Below are 20,708 nucleotides of genomic sequence, written 5' to 3' on the forward strand. Positions count from 1 at the left end.
TCAGGCGTGTGACGTCGCGAGCGCGCGACGGGGCTGGAGGCTAAACGAGTCCATCGCCGAAGAGGTCGACCCGCGCAGGGGTTGGCGATGACGTGTTGTCGTCATCAGCCAAGCGACGGGTTGTTTTTTTTTTTTTCCCCAGACGCGTCCTGTGCAGGGCGTGCTGCTGGTTCCCTGGAGCCCTGGACCTTTCTAAGACCTGAAGAGGGGATGTCTTCTCTACGCTGCGGGGATGCGGCCCGCAGCCTGGGGTCCTGGGTGAGCTGCAGGAAGGCTGTTGCTTATCCCAAGTCCCGCCCTAGGGAACTCTTCCCAGATATCCTTTTTTTCAAACTCCCTGACTCGGGAATAAAACGTTCACAGCCGTGGCGTATCTTAGTGATTGCAGTTTAAACTTGTTGACCACGTACTTTTAGTGCCCGGCCTAAGACTTTCCGGGCGGTGGTGGTGGCGGCGCGCACGCCTTTTAATCCCAGCACCCGGGAGACAGAGGCAGGTGGATCTCTGTGAGTTCGAGAGCAACCTGGGCTACGAGCGAGATCCAGGACAGCCAGGGCTACACAGGGAAACCTTGTCTCAGAAAAAAAAAAAAAAAAAAAAAAAAGGAACATGAAAATGTGACACGTTAAGTCAGTTCCTAAGGTTTTCGAATCTATATTTAGCAGTTAACTCTTACTCTATCGTACCCCACACCCCTCCTCCTTCCGTGGGGGCAGGGGATGCACCAGGATCTCTGTAGCTGGCCTGAATTCTCCTCCCTCTGCCTCTGAGTGCTGGATTACAGGTTCGAGCCACCGTGTCTAGCAGTTCTTTCACTTTGAGTCTTTTTAAGAGTCATCTAAATAGCTTCAGCTCTTAAATCCTTTTACATGACTTCTGAATCAGTTCTTTGGCTTTGGTATTATAATGGGTTAAAACTAAATAATTGCAGAGTCTACTGAATGAATGTTGTAATGAACCTTTTCTGTAGGTATTGGGAAGATGTTTATACAGCCCGGTTAGAGCATTAAGTTCTTTGCCCGATAAAAAAAAGGAATTTTTACAGACTGGACCAGACCTTCAAGATTTTGTATCTGGTGATCTTGCGGACAAGAGCACCTGGGATGAATATAAAGGCAACTTAAAGCGCCAGAAAGGAGAAAGGTAATAGAATGTGAAGATATCATTTTAGTATCCCACTCTTGGAGTTTGTGCAGTTTTTAATCAAGCCCTGTAGTAGATTTTAAATTTCAGACACGTTAAACTTACCCAAAGTTACTAGAAGTGATAACAAATCTAAACAGGATAAGTGAGCAAAGCTATTAGAATCATTTTATTTTTTCTGTACCCTTTGGCCATTTTTCTTTATCCTTCCTAAAATGACCTGACCATTTTATATTATGATCTCCTATTTTTTTTTTTTTTTTTTTTTTTTTTTGGTTTTTCGAGACAGGGTTTCTCTGTGTAGCTTTGCGCCTTTCCTGGGACTCACTTGGTAGTCCAGGCTGGCCTCGAACTCACAGAGATCTGCCTGGCTCTGCCTCCCGAGTGCTGGGATTAAAGGCGTGCGTCACCACCGCCCGGCATGATCTCCCATTTTATACCCAGCATCTAATTGGAAAAGTTTTCCTCTTGGTAATTATTGATTTATTTTATTTTGTTTTTCAAAACAGGGTTTCTTGTATACTCCTGACTGTTCTGGAATTCACTCTGTAAACCAGGCTGGCCTCGAACTCAGAGATTCCCCTGCCTCTCTGCCTCCCAAGGACTGGGATAAAAGTCGTGTGCCACCACTAGCTGTCTTACTTATTGACTTATACCTTTATATAATTTTAATTGTTATTGGACATTGATTATCTAACTTATTCTTTTTTTTTTTTTGAGACCGGGTCTCACTGTGGAGCCCTGGCTGACCTGGAAATCACTATGTAGGCCAGGCTGGCCTTGAACTCACAGAGATCCGCCTGCCTTTGCAACCCAAGTGCTGGGATTAAAAGCCATCGCCACCATGCCTGGCCCTAACTTGTTCCTTTTCTGAGAAAGTTTACGTAGAGCCTACGGTTACTCCATCTTTATTGTTTTAGTGATGAAAAGATTGCTTTGCATGCAGAAGGCTCAGGGTTCGATTCCTATCACCACAATAAACAGAAATAGTAAGAGAAGTATGGTGAGGGTTGGGTGAACAAGGTCGTTTTCAAAAATACTTATCAAACAACTTCTAGACCACAAGTGAATATATTCAAGGGGAAAACAAGGATACAGTCTCGTTCTAGATTTTAGATCTATCTTTTTTTGTTGTTGTTTTCAGTTTGTCATTTTCTGGTTTATGTAGCCTGGGCTGGCCTTGAACTCACTATGTAGTTAAATTTGACCTTGAACTCCCCATCCTCCTACCTCCATGGTTTAAATTCTAGCATCACAGACATGAACCACCACAACTAGGAAGTTATGTCCCTTTCTTTTTTATTTATTATTTTATTTATTTCTTTAATTTTCCAAAGCTGAGAACCGAACCCAGGGCCTTGTGCTTGACTAGGCAAGCACTCTACCACTGAGCTAAATCCCCAACCCCGTCCCTTTCTTAATGACTAGAACCTAGAATGCAGGGTAGATAGTGTGCAGTTGGGCTCATGCCTTGTTTGGAGTTACTGTAATAATTTGTAGGATGTTGTGGAATGTTATTTTAACTGGGCAAAGATGTGTTACATTTGTTTCTGCTGCCTTTGTTAATGTTGTAAAGATGTGTTACATTAGTTTCCCCTTGCCTGCCTAAGGTACCTAAAATTGATCTAGTAAAAAGCTGACGGCCGGACGGACGGCCGGGCCGGCGGTGGTGGCGCTCGCCTTTAATCCCAGCACTCGGGAGGCAGAGCCAGGCGGATCTCTGTGAGTTCAAGGCCAGCCTGGTCTACAGAGCGAGATCCAGGAAAGGCGCAAAGCTACAGAGAAACCCTGTCTCGAAAAACCAAAAAAAAAAAAAACCCCAAAAAGCTGACGGCCAGCCGCTAAGCTGGAGAGGAGTAGGAGGGGCTGGTGGACAGAGAGAACGGGTAGGAGGGAATCTAGCCTCAGGAGAGAAGAGAGGAGGAGAGGACAAGGAAGAGAGGGGCACGCCCCGGGCTAGAAGTCAGGCAGCTGCCAGCTAGACGTGAGAAGTAGTGAAAGTAAGGTCTACAGACGGAAAGAAAGGTCGAAAGCCCCGAGGCAAAACAGAGATAAAGAGAAACAGATTAAATAAGAGCTAAGATAAGGCCAAGCATTCACAAGTAATAATAAGTCTCTGTGTCATGATTTGGAAGCTGGTTGGTGGCCCAAAAGAGAAAGCCTGGTACAGTAGTATGCATAGGGAAGGACACCCTCAAAGACGTGTCCGTCCTTTAATTAGAATAGTGTAACAACGCACCTGTGCATAAGGTGGCTATAAGCATAGCACCCCCTTAGACTCCATTATCAGTGTTTCCTAAAGCAGCTTGAGCAGACCTGAGTTTGAGTCTTTGTTCTTATTCCTGGGATGGAATTGAGTTAGTCCAGGAATACGGAAAGGCTGTACTAGGGAACTGCTGGAGCTAAGCTCTGTGTCTTCCAAAGGTTGGTAATGGACAGTTCTTTTTGGCTTTCCCTAGGTTAAGACTACCTCCATGGTTAAAGACAGAGATACCCATGGGTAAAAATTACAATAAACTGAAAACCACGTTGCGGAATTTAAATCTCCACACAGTAAGTGGCCAGTGTGTTTCCTCTCTGATTTACCCCAGGGCTGTGCTGTTTCTCCATACTTACAACAAAAAGCTTCTGAGATATGGTCTCATTATTTAGCATAGGCTGGCCTGGAGCTCACTATATAGGCCCAATTGGTCTCAAACTTGTGATTCTCCTGTCTTAGCTTCCCAGGTGCTTGGATTATAAGATAAGTGGTGCCAGACCAGACCAGAAAGAAATGATGAATGAATATATAAACATTAGCAAGGAGAGCGGGTAAAGATGAAAAGTAAAGTGTAGCTACAGCAGTAAAAGTGTACATAGAGCTGGGCGGTGCCTCCAGCACTCAGGAGGCAGAGGCAAGTGGATCTCTGTGAGTCAGAGGCCAGCCTGGGCTACAGAGTGACTTCTGGGATGGCAGGGCTGCACAGAGAAACCCTGTCTCAGAAAACACAAACAAACAAATAAGAACATAGACATTTAGGGGCTGAGAGTATAACCTAGCGCCTGCATAGTGTGTGAGAGCAGTTTAGTCCCTAGCTGCCCTTGATGTTTTCCTGCAAAAGAAACAGTGATTATATTTCTTCTGAAATACATTGGAAACAATGGGCAGTTTAAATTACCTAATGCTGGCCTGGAGGGATGGCTCAGTGGTTAAGACCATAGGCTGCTTACTCTTCCAGAGGACCCAGGTTCAATTCCTAGGACCCACATGGCAGCTCACAACCATATCTAACTCCATTTTTGGGGATCTGACACTCTGCTGGACTCTTTGACACTCTGCATGCGTGTGCACAGACATAGATGCAGGCAAAACACCCAAACATACAAACCGATACTAAAAATAATCTTTAAGCTGAAAACCCATGTACTTCATTGATGGTGGGCAGTCTTTTCAGCCTGATGCATTGTTTCCCTTTCCACAGGTCTGTGAGGAAGCCCGATGTCCCAACATTGGAGAGTGTTGGGGAGGTGGAGAGTATGCCACGGCCACAGCCACGATCATGGTAAGGCCAGCTCAGTCTCTACAGCTCAGCCATGTAATGGGGACATTTTATGTCCTCCTCCTAAAGATGTGCACTGTGAACACCCAGTGAAATTCTTATTGCCTATGAATTTATGAAAATTACAAAGAAAAAAGTGACAGAATCCGGTCACCTGTTGTGATTTCACCCTTCTGAATTAATCTGTTATTGGTTCTTCCGTGTATCTGATAATTAACACTTTGGTCCCTTAGGGTGTGTGTTGCACTAATGTTTGGAAATATTCTTCGTAATTATTTAACTGTTGTACACTATTTCCATAACAAGAATAAGCGGTATTTCCAGTTTCACTCTATTCAGATCTGCACATTCGTCTTCCCACTGAATGTATCTGGGGCCCAGCCAGGTGGCTCAGTGGGCAGAGTCACCTGCCGTCAAGCCTAGTGACCTGAGTTCAACCCACAGGACCCACATAGTGGACAGAAAAAAACAGCTCCTGCAAGTTATCCTCTGACGTCCTTGTGTTCACACACACACACACACACACACACACACACACACACACACACACAGAAAAATATCATTAAAAGAGAATATTTTTAAATGGTACTTGTTGATTATTGAGTAAGTTGTAAAGAATGACAATACAGCCGGGCGGTGGTGGCGCACGCCTTTAATCCCAGCACTCGGGAGGCAGAGGCAGGAGGATCTCTGTGAGTTCGAGGCCAGCCTGGACTACCAAGTGAGTTCCAGGAAAGGTGCAAAACTACACAGAGAAACCCTGTCTCAAAAAAAAAAAAAAGCGGGGGGTGGGGGGGTGGGGGGGTGGGGGGGGATGACGACAATACAACAGACATCCTGACACCTCATTTAGAGCAGAACTTTAGCCTCTCACAGACTCTACATTGGGATCCCATTATTTTATTTATTTGTTTCTCTCTGTTCAAGACAAGGTTTCTCTCTGTAGACCAGGCTGGCCTCAAACTCACAGAGATCTGTCTGCCTTTGCCTCCCAAAGCTGGGGTTAAAGGTGTGTGCCACCATGCCTGGCTCCCATTTTTTGTATGCTTTATTTGATGTTCAGTCATTCTTGTGTGTGTGTCTCTGTGGGTATGTATACCTGAGTGTGAGTGCAGGTGCATGTAGAGTGCAGAGCCATTGGTCCACTCGGTGTGGGTGCTGGGAGCCGAACTTGGGTCCTCTGAAGAACAGCAAATCCTCTTAGGCACTGAGCCATCTCCCATTTTAAATTTTGAGACAGAGTCTCACTGTGGGGCCCAGGCTAACCTTGAACTCATGATCTTCCTGCCTCAACTTCTCAAGTGCTAGGGTTATAGGCACTTGGCTTTAAGTTGAAATTTTATTTATTATTATTATGGTGGTGATGATGATGGTGGTGGTGGTGGATTGTGTGTATGTGGAGGTGTGTATAGAAGTCAAAGGACAACTTGGGAGTCTGCTCTCCTTGCCGTCTTTTTTTTTTTTTTTTTTTTTTGGTTTTTTTCGAGACAGGGTTTCTCTGTGTAGCTTTGCGCCTTTCCTGGAACTCGCTTTGGAGACCAGGCTGGCCTCGAACTCACAGAGATCCGCCTGGCTCTGCCTCCCGAGTGCTGGGATTAAAGGCGTGCGCCACCACCGCCCGGCACTCTCCTTGCCGTCTTTACATGGGCTCTGGGAATCAAACTCAGGTCACTGTACTTGCTTGGCAAGTGAGCCTTCTCGCTGGCCCCTTAAATGATAAAATTTAAAATTTAAATCTTCCCTCCTAATCCTATGTCCCCTCCAGTTTCCTTAACACTTACTTGAGTGTATCAATTTCTTTTCCCACATAAATTTGAATTCCTTAATCATCTACTATTTAATTTGGAATGTTTCAGATTCCTTCTAAACAGAATCATTCTGTTGATGTTCTTTGCCATTTGTTTTTGGCATTGTATTCCTAAGGGTCATCTGATTTAAGTTGTAACGTCTCTGTTCCAGTTGATGGGGGACACTTGTACAAGAGGTTGCAGATTTTGTTCTGTGAAGACTGCAAGAAATCCCCCTCCGTTGGACGCCAATGAGCCCTACAATACGGCCAAAGCAATTGCAGAGTGGGGTCTGGATTATGTTGTCCTGACGTCGGTGGATCGAGATGGTGAGTAGTGTGCCATTGTGCCATGCTCCAGCTAAGTGTGGCATAGCTTGAACAATAACCAATAACTTCTTTTTTTTTTTTAAGATTTATTTATTTATTATGTACACAGAAGAGGGTGCCAGATCTCATTACAGATGGTTATGAGCCACCATGTGGGTGCTGGGAATTGAACTCAGGACCTCTGGAAGAGCAGTCGGTGCTCTTAACCTCTGAGCCATCTCTCCAGCCCAAACAATAACTTCTTTTCTTTCTAGATGTGCCTGACGGGGGAGCTGAGCACATTGCCAAGACCGTGGTATGCTTGAAAGAAAGGTACCTGTTGACAATGTTGTGTGAGTTAAGAGTCTTTTAGACACATGCAAATTCATTCTGAGGTCTATCTTTTTTCCCCCTCCTTCCCTCCTTCCTTCCTTTCTTTCTTTTTTTGAGACAGAGTCTGTGCAGCCCTGGCTGTCCTGAAACTCACTATATAAACCAGGCTGGCCTTGAACCCACAGAGAACTACCCGACTCTGCCTCCCAAATGCTGGGATTGAAGGTGGGCCAGCACAACCAGCCCAGCCCTGAGTTTCTAATAAGTTCCCATTTAAGAGTGGATTGTGGTTGAGGATACAGCTTTGTGGTACAATACTTGCCTAGCATGCCTGAGGTTTGATGCCTGCCCCCTCCCTTCACACACACATAGAATTGAACAGTTAAGAACATTTCCTGTTCTTGCAGAAGACCCAGGTTCAGTTCCCAGCTCACACGGTGGCTGACACCATCCTAACTCCACAGGGGAGCCAGCACCCACTTCTGGCCTCTGTGGGCACTAGGCACATACTCAATGCACAGGCATACTTACACACAGGCAAAACACACATAAAGTGAAAATAAACAGATCTTTAAGAAAAATAAAAAACCGAAATGAGGTAAGCACAACCTTGTAAAATACATCTCAATACAGTTTTCATTCATATCCATCTGTCCTGCCAATTTTACTGGTAATCTACCTTTTTTTTTTTTTTTTTTTTGGTTTTTCGAGACAGGGTTTCTCTGTGTAGCTTTGTGCCTTTTCCTGGAACTCACTTGGTAGCCCAGGCTGGCCTCGAACTCACAGAGATCCGCCTGGCTCTGCCTCCCGAGTGCTGGGATTAAAGGCGTGCGCCACCACTGCCCGGCTCGTAATCTACATTTTTTAAAAAAAGTTTTAATCCTATTAATTCCAAAAGGATTAAAAAGGAGCAAAATTCACCAGATTAGTGGCACATGCCTTTAATCCCAGTGTTCAAGAGCAGAGACAGGGGTCTCTGTGAATTTGAGGCCAGCCTGGTGTACATGATGAACTCCAGGCCAGCCAGGGCTGCATAGGAAGACTCTGTCTCTAAAAACAGAAGGAGCCAAATGATTCTAGAGCTCGGTGCTTTTGTGATGTCTATCCTAACAACAAATGCTTTCCCACGGATTCCCCAGCTTTTCTGTTTGTTAACAGTTCCAAAACTATTGCAGCTCACACAGTTTCTTTCTAGCCACTAATGGATCTCAGGGGCAACTGTTCAAAAGCCAGTTTCAGAGTTACACACTAAGATCTTTCAGCATCTTATGTTCCCAAGGGAACGAGTGGGAGCCTTCCTGCCTGTTCTCAGGGAAGAGCTGTGCTGTGCCTTCCTTCGGGTTTGCGAACAGCTCTGTGACCTAGTTCACACTACAGTGCTTCATTAGATAGACAGGACAGATAGAAACAGGAAGGTTAGTGTTCGCATGGTACTTCATTTAAAAACAAGCCGTATGACTCAGCAAGCCTAGAAACAGCTTTTAAAGCTCCTAGCACTGGTGAGATATTTGCCTAGAGGAGGTGAGGAACGTAGGGTTTGATTAATTACAGAAGAAATCCAAGTTGAAGCAGATGGCATTGGCGTTCACAGAAGAAATACCCCACTTTGTTTTCTAAACGGTAAAATAATAATAATATTACTTATGTCTTATATTTTGGTTTCTTTAATCAATTTTACGTTTTTAATCACCTACTCCTGTTAGGTTTAAGCCGGAGTCTACTGATGGCTGCTGCAGGTAGACGGTCTGGTCATGATGTACAGTTTACCATGCTGAGGGTTTTCGGACGGTTGCTCACATAGGCCTGCCTTAGCAGGGGTCAGGGGCTGCTGACGTGCTCCCTGGGTCAGTGGTCACCACTGTTTAGACAACAGTCCTGTCGATCCTCTCCTTCAGTTCATTGCTCATCTTTTGTCCTTCTAGGAATCCCCAAATCCTCGTGGAGTGCCTCACCCCTGACTTCCGAGGAGATCTGAGAGCAGTAGAGAAGGTCGCTCTGTCGGGATTAGATGTGTACGCACATAACGTAGAAACCGTTCCAGAACTACAGAGGTGATTGCACGTTAACAGGCCCCAGCGTGCCGTGGGTCTCACTTGCAGGGGGACTGGGCAGCGGGCTGCACAAAGCAGCCCCTTCCTCCCCTCCCCTGCCTCCCCCTCCTCTCTTGCTCTTCTCTTCTGTCCTTTCTTCATGAGTTAATACAAGCATCAGAAAAGACAGCCACCAAAGTGAGTGAGCAAGGCCTAGAAAGATGGTCAGTGGTGAAGAAGAACCCGAGCGCTCTCACAGAGAGCTAGAGTTCAGTTCCTGGTGCTCACATTGTCCGGGGTGACCGATGCCTCTGGGCTCCGCTGGCAACTGCACTCTTGTGCACACACCCACACATAGGCATACACACATACACATAATTAAAAAGGAAAGTGTCTTTGAAAATGTGCAAACATCACCCATGATGTTTCTGGCCAGTAATGTCAGTTCCCGACATTTTAGTGTTATGTTATACCTGTAAATTCATGTGCTAATGTGCTAGGAACTGATAGTGTCATCCAGGGTTGTTTGTTTGATTTTGTTTTTCAAGACAGGGTTTCTTGGTGTAGCCCTGGCTATCCTGGAACTCGCTCTGTAGACCAGGCTGGCCTGGAACTCATCGAGATCCCCCTGCCTCTACCTCCTGAGTGTTGGAACTAAAGGTGTGCGCCACCACCTCCCAGCTGTGTTTGACGATGTTTTAATGACATACAATGAACATCTTTACTGTGTTCTAAGGTGGTATCATTGCAGATGCACTGAATTGTGATTTTTTTTTTCCCAAGAGAATACTTCTCAAGAAAAAATGATGTATCAAAAACAACACTGTTTTAAATCTCTTCAAAAGTAGACAGGATGGCCGTTGGTGATGATACTGCCCTGTAATTCTAATATTTACAAAGCTGAGGCAGAAGATCGAAAGTTTAGGAACAAGCCTGGGCTACACCCTTTCTTAAAAAAAAATAAGAAAAGCCAAAAGTAATAGTGCACACCTTTAATCCCGGCACACAGGAGACAGAAGCAAGTGATCTCCGCAAGTTTGAGGCCAGCCAGGACTACGTAGTGAGACTCTGTCTCAAACAAAAACCCAAAGACACCCCACACATAGACTCACACACAAGAGAGTAGACACTAAGTTTTATTCTTCCTACTAACTTTAGTAGTTAGAATTTTTTTTTTTTTTTTTGGTTTTTCAAGACAGGGTTTTTCCATATAGTTTTGGTGCCTTTCCTGGAACTCGCTCAGTAGCCCAGGCTGGCCTCGAACTCACAGAGATCCGCCTGGCTCTGCCTCCCGAGTGCTGGGATTAAAGGCGTGCGCCACCACCGCCCGGCAGTAGTTAGAAATTTTGAAGGACACTTATTCCACATAACGAGTATATTCAGATTTGAGAAAAGTGAGAAGCGTCTTAGCTGCAGACAGATGAATATTTTCATTTAGCTCCTCAGGTCTTTGGCTGTGGTTTTGTTCGTCACATCCCACTGTTCTGTGTCACAGACCTACAAGAAGTTACAGGGAGTGGTACCACGCACATTGCTCCTGCATTGTAACCACTGCAGAGCATAGTTTGAGGCCAGTGGAGGAATACTTGTGAAAAGTGACTGGGGACTGGCCAGATGGCTGGAATGAAGGTGCCCTTGCTAAGCCCAATGACATGAGTCCAACTCCTGGAGCCCACGTGGTGGAAGGCGGGAACTAGCTAGCAAGCAGCTCTAACGAATGTTTGAAGTGCGGTGGCACACAGCTCTCATCCCAGTCAGCACACGGGAGGCTGAGGCTGAGGGCTGCAACTTCAAGACCAACACGGCTGGCATGAGTGTCAACACAGTGTTGGCTTTCTGTACTGTCAATTGTATGGAGGTTTTTTTTTTAACTGCTCCTCTTAAACTTACGTGTGTGTGTGTGTGTGTGTGTGTGTGTGTGTGCGTGTGTGCGCGCGCATGTATGTGTATGTATATACACAAACACTCGTGTACAAGTCAGAGGATAACTTACTGTTTTGTTTGTTTTTTCCTTTTACATGGGTGTGTTACCTGTGCACTGTGTGTGTGTGTGTGTGTGTGTGTGTGTGTGTGTGTGTGTGTGTGTGTGTGTGTGTGTATGTGTGCGCGCGCGCGCGCGCAGTGCCCTGGAAGGTCAGAAGAGGGTGTCAGTCCCCTGGGACTGGAGGTACACAGTTGTTAGCCCCTTGTGGGTGCTGGGAATTGAACCTGAGTCCCCTGGAATAGCAGTCAGTTCTAACTACTGGGCCATCTCTTCAACCCCTTGCCTCTTATTTCAATTAAAACAAAACAAAGCAAAACTACCGAGCGCAAGGCTGCATTAGAATTCAGCTGAGTGCTGACCCTCCCTTAGCCCTTTCCCTTTCTTCCCATTTAAGCCTTGGTGGTTTGGGCTTTGTGGGAGGGTCGCCACCCAGCCTGTGGGGATCCCACCAGCAGTGGGTGCCAGTCTCCCTGGTTTCACTTCTGAAACATTTCCAGTCGAAATCCCAGAATGCTTTTCCTCCGAGCCTGCGGTGTTCTTACTTGCCACTAGAGGGCAGTCCAACCTGCAGGAAAGACATGCACATAAAAGTTTCAACCCCAGAAATGTGCAGTCGGGTAGGTTTTGTCCTCAGAGTGGGGTTTGTCTGTCTTCTGTCCAGTCTCTGTTCTCGCTGGACGTCATTATAATTTTGAGTTTCAGAATCCTAATTTTTCAGTGTATAAACCGAGTGACTTCTAGTCTGGTTTTCTCTATCCCAGGCTTGAGAGGCCTGAAAAGTTGACAGATCTAGGAAGCCAGTGAGGCCTCATTTTCTCTCCTGCATTAATTGCCTCTGTGCACATATGTACATTGACACAGATGCTCACTAACTGTGGGTCATGTATTCTAGAGCAGTGGTTCCCAACCTTCCCAGTGCTGCGACCCTTTAATACAGCTCCTCATGCTGTAGTGACCCCAACCATAAAGTTATTGTTACTCTACTTCACAACTGTTATTTTGCTACTGTTAGGAATCATAACTAAATATCAGTGTTTTCCAGTGATCTTAGGCTACCTCTGTGAAAGGTTGAGAACACTGTTCTAGAATGTGCTTTCTGATCTTCCAGCTTACATAACAATGTATTTGGTTGAACTTGTTTCGTCACTGAGAGCTGCCCCGTTTTCCAGGAAAGTTCGTGATCCCCGGGCCAATTTTGACCAGTCTCTTCGTGTATTGAAACATGTCAAGAAAGTTCAGCCTGACATTGTTTCCAAAACATCAATAATGCTGGGCCTGGGTGAGACGGATGAGCAAGTCCACGCCACGATGAAAGGTAAAGAAGCTGAAAACCAGACACCCCTTCCCATTTCCATGGTAGCAGGAACTCCACTTTAAAGAGCCTGTTAAATGTCTGCTTCCTCCATAGCCTGAGCGCAGGTGACAGTAGGAACAAAGTGTCTGGAGCTGAGGTGGAGGCCAGTGGGAGCGTTCCGGCTTCTGTGTCCAGAACAAAAGAAAGGACGTGGTCGCAAATAGCAGCATGCACAGGGAAATAAGTTTTCCTTGAGCATCATGGAATGGCGTGCATGGTGGTTACGATGGGATTTTTAGCCCTCCTTGTCCTCGCCTAGTCAATGAGGACGGGATTTCATTCTGTCATTGGATGGTTTTGAGAGCCAGTTAGGTGCCAAGTACTAGTGGGTGGGATTCTGAAGGCTGTGGCTTTAGCTTTAGTAGAGCGCTTGCCTACCAAGTATAACTGAAAAGGAAAGACTGATATGTCACAGGTCAGGTCACGCTCCGAGAACACATCTGCTCACCAAGGCAGAGCCCAGGACAGTATGTTCGGCTCGTGTGAATGTTTTCACTTTAGGATAATTGTTCCTTCACCTTTTTTATTTTTGGTTTTTTTTTTTTTTTTTTTTTAAGATTTATTTATTTATTATGTACACAGAAGAGGGCACCAGATCTCATTACAGAAGGTTGTGAGCCACCATGTGGGTGCTGGGAATTGAACTCAGGACCTCTGGAAGAGCAGTGGGTGCTCTTAACCTCTGAGCCATCTCTCCAGCTCCCACCTTTTTTATTTTTAAGGCAGAGGTGAAGCTTATTAAGAAAAAGATTTTAGGGCTGGAGAGTTGGCTCAGCTGTTAAAGGCTAGGCTCACAGCCAAATATATGAGTTCGGTTTCCAGCACCCATGGTTCTTCAGCCACCAAAAAGGAAAAAAAAAAAAAAGAATTAACATAGACTTAAGTAAAGGATAACATAGACTAAAGGAAAGGATACAGTACAGCCAGGCCTGGGCGTGGCTTCTCAAGGGTCACCTCCCTTCACCTTTTATGCCTGACAGACTTCCCCTCTAAAGCACTCTCTCTGTTTTAGCCTTTGTTTGACAGCACTTAAGTGTATTTGTCTCTATTGTTGTTTGTTTGTTTGTTATGTTTGTTGTTGTTGTTTCTCTGTGTAGCCCTGGCTGTCCTGGAGCTCACTCTGTAGACCAGGCTGGCCTCGAACTCAGAGATCCACCTGCCTCTGCCTGCCGAGTGCTGAAACTAAAGGCGTGCGCCACCACCTCCAGCCTTGCATTTCTTTCTCTCTCCCAGTGTCACACTACTGTGGTGATTATTCCTGTGTTTCCAATTCTCACAGAATCGGTGGCTCATAGTGGTTTTGAATGAATGGGTTTTCCCCTGTCCCGAATTGCCTGTGATGTAGTTACAGCAGTGTGGAAGAACCCACCCCCCCCACCCCCCCACCCCCCGAACCTGTGCTCAGCTCTATAGCTGTAACTGAAACACTGCTGGCGGAACCCTGCTTTTCCCTTCCAGCGCTCCGTGCAGCCGACGTGGACTGTCTAACTCTGGGACAGTATATGCAGCCAACGAAACGCCACCTTAAGGTACAGGTGTCTTGAGTTGCCAGCTCTTTTCTTAGTAAGTCTCCATTGTCCACAGGTACAAGTAAGAAACGGTTAGGTTTTTAGTATAATGTCCCGTGTGTACATATAAATGTCCATCTTCCTGCCCACATAAAGCAGTGGCAGTGGTACTCACTGCTACCCAATTGTTGAAGTCACGTGAGCATACAGAAAAAGTGAAAAGGTGGGAGGTTGTGTTACTGACATTGGGTGGTCCTGCGACTCGGTTAGAACTGCCTGGAAGACTAAGCTGAAGTAAACAAAGGAAGGCAGCTTTCTGTTTCTCTAACGGAGTGTTTATTTACTCAGGAAAATTGTGCTGAGTATTATCATGTGCCAATAGCACTTGCCTAGCATGTGGGAGGGCCTAGGTTCAACTGTTAGTACTGCCAACCAGACAGACAGACAGACAGACAGACAAAAATAAAACGTGTGCCGGGGCAGTGCTAAACATGAGAGACAAGATGAATTTGTCTGGTCCTCAGACATCTTATAAGGGACTTGGAGTGGCATTAAAGACTGAGTTCAAGTCCCAGAACCCACGCTTTCTTTTACCCAGACATGGTGGACTGTGCTTATAATCCCGGCACAGGGGAGACAGAAATAGGTAGATTCCTGGGGCTCGATGGCCAGCCGGCCTAACCTACTTAAGAGTTCCCGGCCACTGAGGGCTCTGTAGCAAAAGACGGTAGAAAATGCCGAGAAATGACTTCCAAGGTTGTCTCTGGCCGGTACACATGTACATGAGCACCCACAAAAATGTTCATGCACACATGGAGAATCTTATAGGATTCTTAATTAATGAGAGAAAAATATAAATCGCTCTGTACTCTCATTTTCTTTCCCCTTTGGAACAGCTACTGTAGTACAAAGTGATGTTCCCTTCTCTCTAAGTCCCCTGTGGTTATGCTGTGATAGATACATGTCCAACAACATGTAAATGACCAGAGAGGGAGGGGGCTGGGCAAATGATGAGCCATTCTGAATACACGGGTGTAGACTATCTAGAGTCAGAATTACTTAGAATTCTGGAATCTGCTCTCAAGAGGTTGTTTCCATCAAGGTTGAAGAATATGTTACTCCTGAGAAGTTCAAATACTGGGAAAAAGTAGGAAATGAGCTTGGCTTTCATTATACTGCAAGTGGCCCTTTGGTGCGCTCTTCATATAAAGCAGGTGAGTTTGGCGCTGGGGATGGAGGTCTTTTTAGGCCATTAATTCCCCACAGCTGTGTTCCACCAAACTACCAATTACAATAGCTGTGGTTGTCATCTGTTGGGAATAAAAAGAGATTCTCTTTCCCAGAACGACTATCACAGCTTTGCTCGATAGGGTCGTACTAAAGCAGCTACTCCTCAGCCTCAGATGTCTTGCACACATCGCTTGCTGCTCTTGCTGCTGCAGCCATTTGACAAGAACAGAAGTCATTTGCATGGTCAGTTACTGCACGGGTGGCTTCAGTAGCAGATCTTCCAGAAACAGCAGAGCGTGCAGAGCGTGTGATTGTGTCCTCTGGACAATGCGTATTCATGCGACAGTTTGCCGACAGTGTGCCGGCTGCATCTGCACACTGCCAGTTCCAGATCAGTGTAAGCACTGAAACCCTACAGCGTCACTTCTTACAGCTAATCTCTGCGTTTTCCAGGGCCCTTCACATGAAAGAGAAAAACCTGGCAGATCATTTTCCCTAATCGAATTTGAGTGGTTTTACTAACTTAATGGAGCGTCTCTTCTTTGGTAGTTAGCTCTTGCTTTGGTCCGTTGACTGAACTGGCTACAAAAATAACAACATTTTTGTTGCTAGAGTTTTTCTGCCTGGCCCACAGAACAAATCTCTCTCACCCGCCAGTCCCAAGCCGCTCAAACCCGATCAAGTAAACACAGACACTTATATTGGTTACAAACTGTATGGCCGTGGCAGGCTTCTTGTTAACTGTTCTTACAGCTTAAATTAATCCATTTCTATTAATCTATACCTTGCCATGTGGCTTGTGGCTTACCGGTACTTTACATCTTCCTTATCCTGATGGCGGCTGGCAGTCTCTCCCCTCCCAGCTTCCTGTTCTCTCAATTTTCCTCTCTGTTAGTCCTGCCTATACTTCCTGCCTGGCCACTGCCAATCAGTGATTTATTCATTGACCAATCAGCAACACATTTGACATACAGACCATCCCACAGCACTTCCCCTTTTCTTTTCTTAAAAAGGAAGGTTTTAACCTTTACACATCTCCAAAGTCAGCTTGGTATATTTGGGAATTTGGGCGTAGCTTCTCTTACTACTTCCTGCTGGAGGGGGGCGCTGTATCTTCTGGGGAAACAAAGAAAATTTTAGGATTATGGAGTAGTCCGTGAGGCTGTATCATCTGAGCCAGTTGCCTTGAAACGGTTCTGGATGTTGGATCATCTGGGCCATGGTGTCATCGGAGACCTTTCAGGTGGTCTTGGCTGGTCAAACCTGATGTGTCTTAATCTGGAACAAATCCATAGCCTCTTGCTTTCTATGGAAACAAAAGAGACTCTTTTCCAAAGCAACATATCCTTACATCCAAATTTTGAAGTCAAAGTATCTTTAAAATATACATACTGGTTTAACTCAGCTTCCTTTACAATCAAATATCTCTCTGTAGTTAAGAATCCCAAAGACAACACAATCCAGACACTCTGTGTAATAGTCATCTCTACGTGGCTTATTTTTTATATTAATTTTACTGTCTCTTTAAAGACTTTATTTTTTAAAACCATGTATTTGTTTCTATACTGTATATATCACCTTTTTTTGTCTCTTTCAAGCCTATGTATATTTTACACACATTTTAAACTATTACATCTGAATCTGTCTTATTGTAAATCTATTGCTTTAAGCTGCAGCAGCTGTGGCTGCTGGCTCCGCCCACCTCAGCTTCCCAACTTGGGTGGTACTTTACCACCAGCTCTGGGAGCTATCGTGGGTCTATGCTTTTATCCAAGCAGCGTGTAGCCCAGAAACCTCTTTTGTTTTGTACTAGCAAAGGCTAAATCCACAATGTAGCTTAATGTGCCACTTGCAGAGGCCTCATTCCCGCCATACTGCAGGTCGAGCGCGCACACCAGCAACCCGCCAGTAGCTCAAACCAGCAGCTGTCACTCATTTGAGAGAGACAATTAGGAAGCTGTTTTTAGCTCCGTTTTAGAATCCTTTTTCTCAGTTTTTAGGTGGAAACTCTTGCCACCACGTTGGACGCCATTTGTTGCTAGAGTTTTCCTGCCTGGCCCACAGTCAGGACAAATCTCTCTCACCCGCCAGTCCCAAGCCGCTCAAACCCGATCAAGTAAACACAGACACTTATATTGGTTTCAAACTGTATGGCCGTGGCAGGCTTCTTGTTAACTGTTCTTACAGCTTAAATTAATCCATTTCTATTAATCTATACCTTGCCACGTGGCTTGTGGCTTACCGGTACTTTACATCTTCCTTGTCCTGATGGCGGCTGGCAGTGTCTCCCCGACTCAGCCTTCCACTTCCCAGCTCTATTCTCCTCCTTGTCCCGCCTACACTTCCTGCCTGGCCACGGGCCAATCAGTGATTTATTCATTGACCAATCAGCAACACATTTGACATACAGACCATCCCACAGCACATTTTCCACAGGATTAAAAAGTCATTTCGGGCTAGGAGTGTAACTCAGGGGTAGAGCTCTTGCCCAGCGTGCATGAGGCCCAAGGATGAGTTCTCAGCAGCATAAGAGGAAAGACAGTAGGAAAAAGTCATTTGAGCCAGGCTTGGTGGTATACGCCTGCAGTGCTAGCATTTAGGAGCTAAGAAAGGAGATGGAGGAGGAAGATGTTTCCCTAGTGTTGGGGTCAGCAATTGGGATTGGTAAGCTAGGTGTTTGGGGATATGTATGCAATGTTAGTGGTCATTTAAATGATTGCTGTATATACTGGGGTCTAAGTCATAGATATATTTAAGTTAGACAGAATTCTGTTTAGAAAAATCAACATTTACATATCAGTGATACTCAGTATCCCTGTAAAGGAATTTCAGTGAGCTGGGCATGGTGGTACACACTTGTAATTATAACACTTTGAGGGGGTATCAGGTCACCCTCAGCTACATGGTGAGTTTGAGGCCAGCCTGGGCTCCATGAGACTCTTGTTTAAAAAAAACAAAATAGGAAAAAAGAAAGGAAATTTTAAGATATTTTCATGAACAGTTATCCTACTTATAAAAGCCAAGAATTTGAACTCTAGGTTATTTTTTAAAAAGTAGTAACATGAGCCGGGCGGTGGTGGCGCACGCCTTTAATCCCAGCACTCGGGAGGCAGAGGCAGGTGGATCTCTGTGAGTTCGAGGCCAGCCTGGTCTCCAAAGCGAGTACCAGGAAAGGCGCAAAGTTACACAGAGAAACCCTGTCTTGAAAAAACCAAAAAATAAAAAAAAATTTAAAAAAACAGTAGTAACATGAAGTTAGGGTACGTGGGAGAAGTTAAGGGTCAGGGTGGAAGGAAATATGATCAAAATGCATTGTATTCATGTATGAGATTCTCAAAGAATTATTTAAAAGCCTAAGAATTTGGTTCAGGGGTTGGGGATTTAGCTCAGTGGTAGAGCGCTTGCCTAGCAAGCGCAGACCCTGGGTTTGGTCCTCAGCTCTGGGGGAAAAAAAAAAGAATTTGGTTCAGCACTGTCTAACAGGCTGTGAAGGCTTAAAGATATATAATTACAAGTGAGAATTAAGCAGAATGACCAACAAGTTGAAATACATACAAGTATCAGAACAAGTATCAGTTTCTAGAAGTAGGTACCCTAGAATAACATTTATTTTCTTTTTTTCTAATGCGTGTGGCAGGCGGTTTTATTTATTTATTTACTTATTTACTTACTTACTTACTTACTTACTTATTTATTTATTTATTTATTTATTTATTTATTTATTGAGGCAGGGTTTCTCCGTGTAGTTTTGGTGCCTGTCCTGGAACTCACTCTGTAGACTAGGCTGACCTCGAACTCACAGAGATCCGCCTGGCTCTGCCTCCTGAGTGCTGGGATTAAAGGCATGTGCCACCACTGCCCAGCTATTTTTAATTTTTGAGACAGGGTCTCACTATATAGTCCTTGTGACCTGGAACTCACCATGTAGATCAGGTCTGTTTGTGCCTCCAAGTGCTGGGATTAAAGGTTTGAACAACCATGTCCAGCATAAAGTAATATTTAAAAGGAAATCTTCTAATATTTATAAGGAAACAAATTATGGATCTTTTAGTGTTTTTAAAGTCACTACGAAAAGATGGAATTCTGGTGTGTTGAGCATTGGACTCAGATCAGGGATTTCAGTGTGGTGATGTTGGTGAAGGACTGAGCCATACAGACGAGAGACTTGGGAGCCTTGGTGATTGGGTTTGGACGTGGTGGTTGCGATCTGATTGGACCTGTAAGATGACAGAGGAGGCGGACCGACTCCTCATAAAGTCAATCTCTAGTACTGCACTGCAGCAGGAAGCACTGAGCTCATCTGACACAGTGTTGAACCAAGTGCAGCCCAATGGGCTGAAAGGGAATGTGGAGCTCAGACTCGACACACGGTGGGGACAAAAGCCCATTACATACTAGAGCTCTGGCTTCCCCGGAGGGGAATGAGTGAGAGAGATTCCGTCAGACCCGTGCTCAGCTGCAGGAGGTCCGCTTTATAAACATCAGATCCAGGCTGAGGACAGACAGGCTGCTCTCTGAAATGATCTGTGCCAACGGCAGCACTTTGTAGCAATGAGTAGTCAGCCCGCACGGTGGGGTGAACAGAAGAAGCCGACCCACAGGTTCAGAGGCCTTGCATAACACTTGGGTATTAGAAGGAATAATAGTGGAGAGCAATTCTTTTTGGTCCCTGAGTAGGCCTATGCTGTTATGGGGTTATGGGGAGATGAAAGGAAGTTTTATAATCTCAAAAAAAAATTTAAATTAAATCAAAACAGTAGGGGAAAATGCAAAAGATATGGATAGGTGATAAAAATACTGCCTTTGAGGTCTGAGAGGAGGGAAATGCCAGGAAATACAGCCCTTCTTTATATGTGGGGGAGGGGATTCTGCTTACTTCAGGATGATATTAATGTATTCTTTTTTTTTTTTTTTTTTTTTTTTTTTTTTTTGGTTTTTCGAGACAGGGTTTCTCTATGTAGCTTTGCGCCTTTCCTGGAACTCACTTGGTAGTCCAGGCTGGCCTCGAACTCACAGAGATCCGCCTGGCTCTGCCTCCCGAGTGCTGGGATTAAAGGCGTGCGCCACCACCGCCCGGCCATTAATGTATTCTTATTTTCCTCAAATAGGTGAATTTTTCCTGAAAAATCTAGTGGCTAAAAGAAAAACAAAAGCTTCTGAAACTTGAGCCAAGACCTTCAGGATCACAGGACTTTTAAGGTTTCCTTTCAGTTGGTGCCTTTCAGGATTCCTGAGCATGTACACCAGGGCTGTTCTGTCTGAAATGTCTGATCAGGAGTAATAGCATATAGCTGTAATTCCATTCAGGCCATTCTGAACTATCTGAGTAAGACCCTATCTCAAAAGAAAAAAAAAAAAAGAAGAAAAAAGTCTGTAAGCTACACGTATTTAATAATTCATTTGCCTTCTTGCCACTTTGTCATTGTTTGTCATGATGTAATCATAGAACATCTTTGAACAGTTTGCTGTTAATTAAAAGTATATTAACAACA

General features: G+C 45.0%; 1 protein-coding gene across 3 annotated transcripts; it reads left to right on the top strand.

Moving 5' to 3' along the window:
• Window positions 1–105: 105 nt before the first annotated feature.
• Lias (lipoic acid synthetase) lies at window positions 106–20,708 on the top strand. Of its 3 annotated transcripts, XM_052734999.1 has the most exons (11): window positions 110–258; window positions 971–1,143; window positions 3,603–3,696; window positions 4,605–4,685; window positions 6,642–6,798; window positions 7,053–7,110; window positions 9,033–9,161; window positions 12,294–12,439; window positions 13,937–14,007; window positions 15,089–15,200; window positions 20,325–20,708. In XM_052734999.1, exons 1-11 carry the CDS (start codon window positions 211–213, stop codon window positions 20,381–20,383), a joined length of 1,128 nt encoding a protein of 375 aa, XP_052590959.1. In that variant the 5' UTR covers window positions 110–210; the 3' UTR covers window positions 20,384–20,708. The 3 variants fall into 3 exon arrangements, with proteins under 3 accessions (XP_052590961.1, XP_052590960.1, XP_052590959.1); XM_052735000.1 differs by lacking the exons at window positions 13,937–14,007; window positions 15,089–15,200 and having other exon boundaries at window positions 109–258; XM_052735001.1 differs by lacking the exons at window positions 3,603–3,696; window positions 6,642–6,798; window positions 7,053–7,110 and having other exon boundaries at window positions 106–258.

Source organism: Peromyscus californicus, unplaced genomic scaffold, assembly GCF_007827085.1.
Source record: "Peromyscus californicus insignis strain IS unplaced genomic scaffold, ASM782708v3 Scaffold_13__1_contigs__length_99412109, whole genome shotgun sequence".
In the NCBI taxonomy this organism is placed as follows: domain Eukaryota; kingdom Metazoa; phylum Chordata; class Mammalia; order Rodentia; family Cricetidae; genus Peromyscus; species Peromyscus californicus.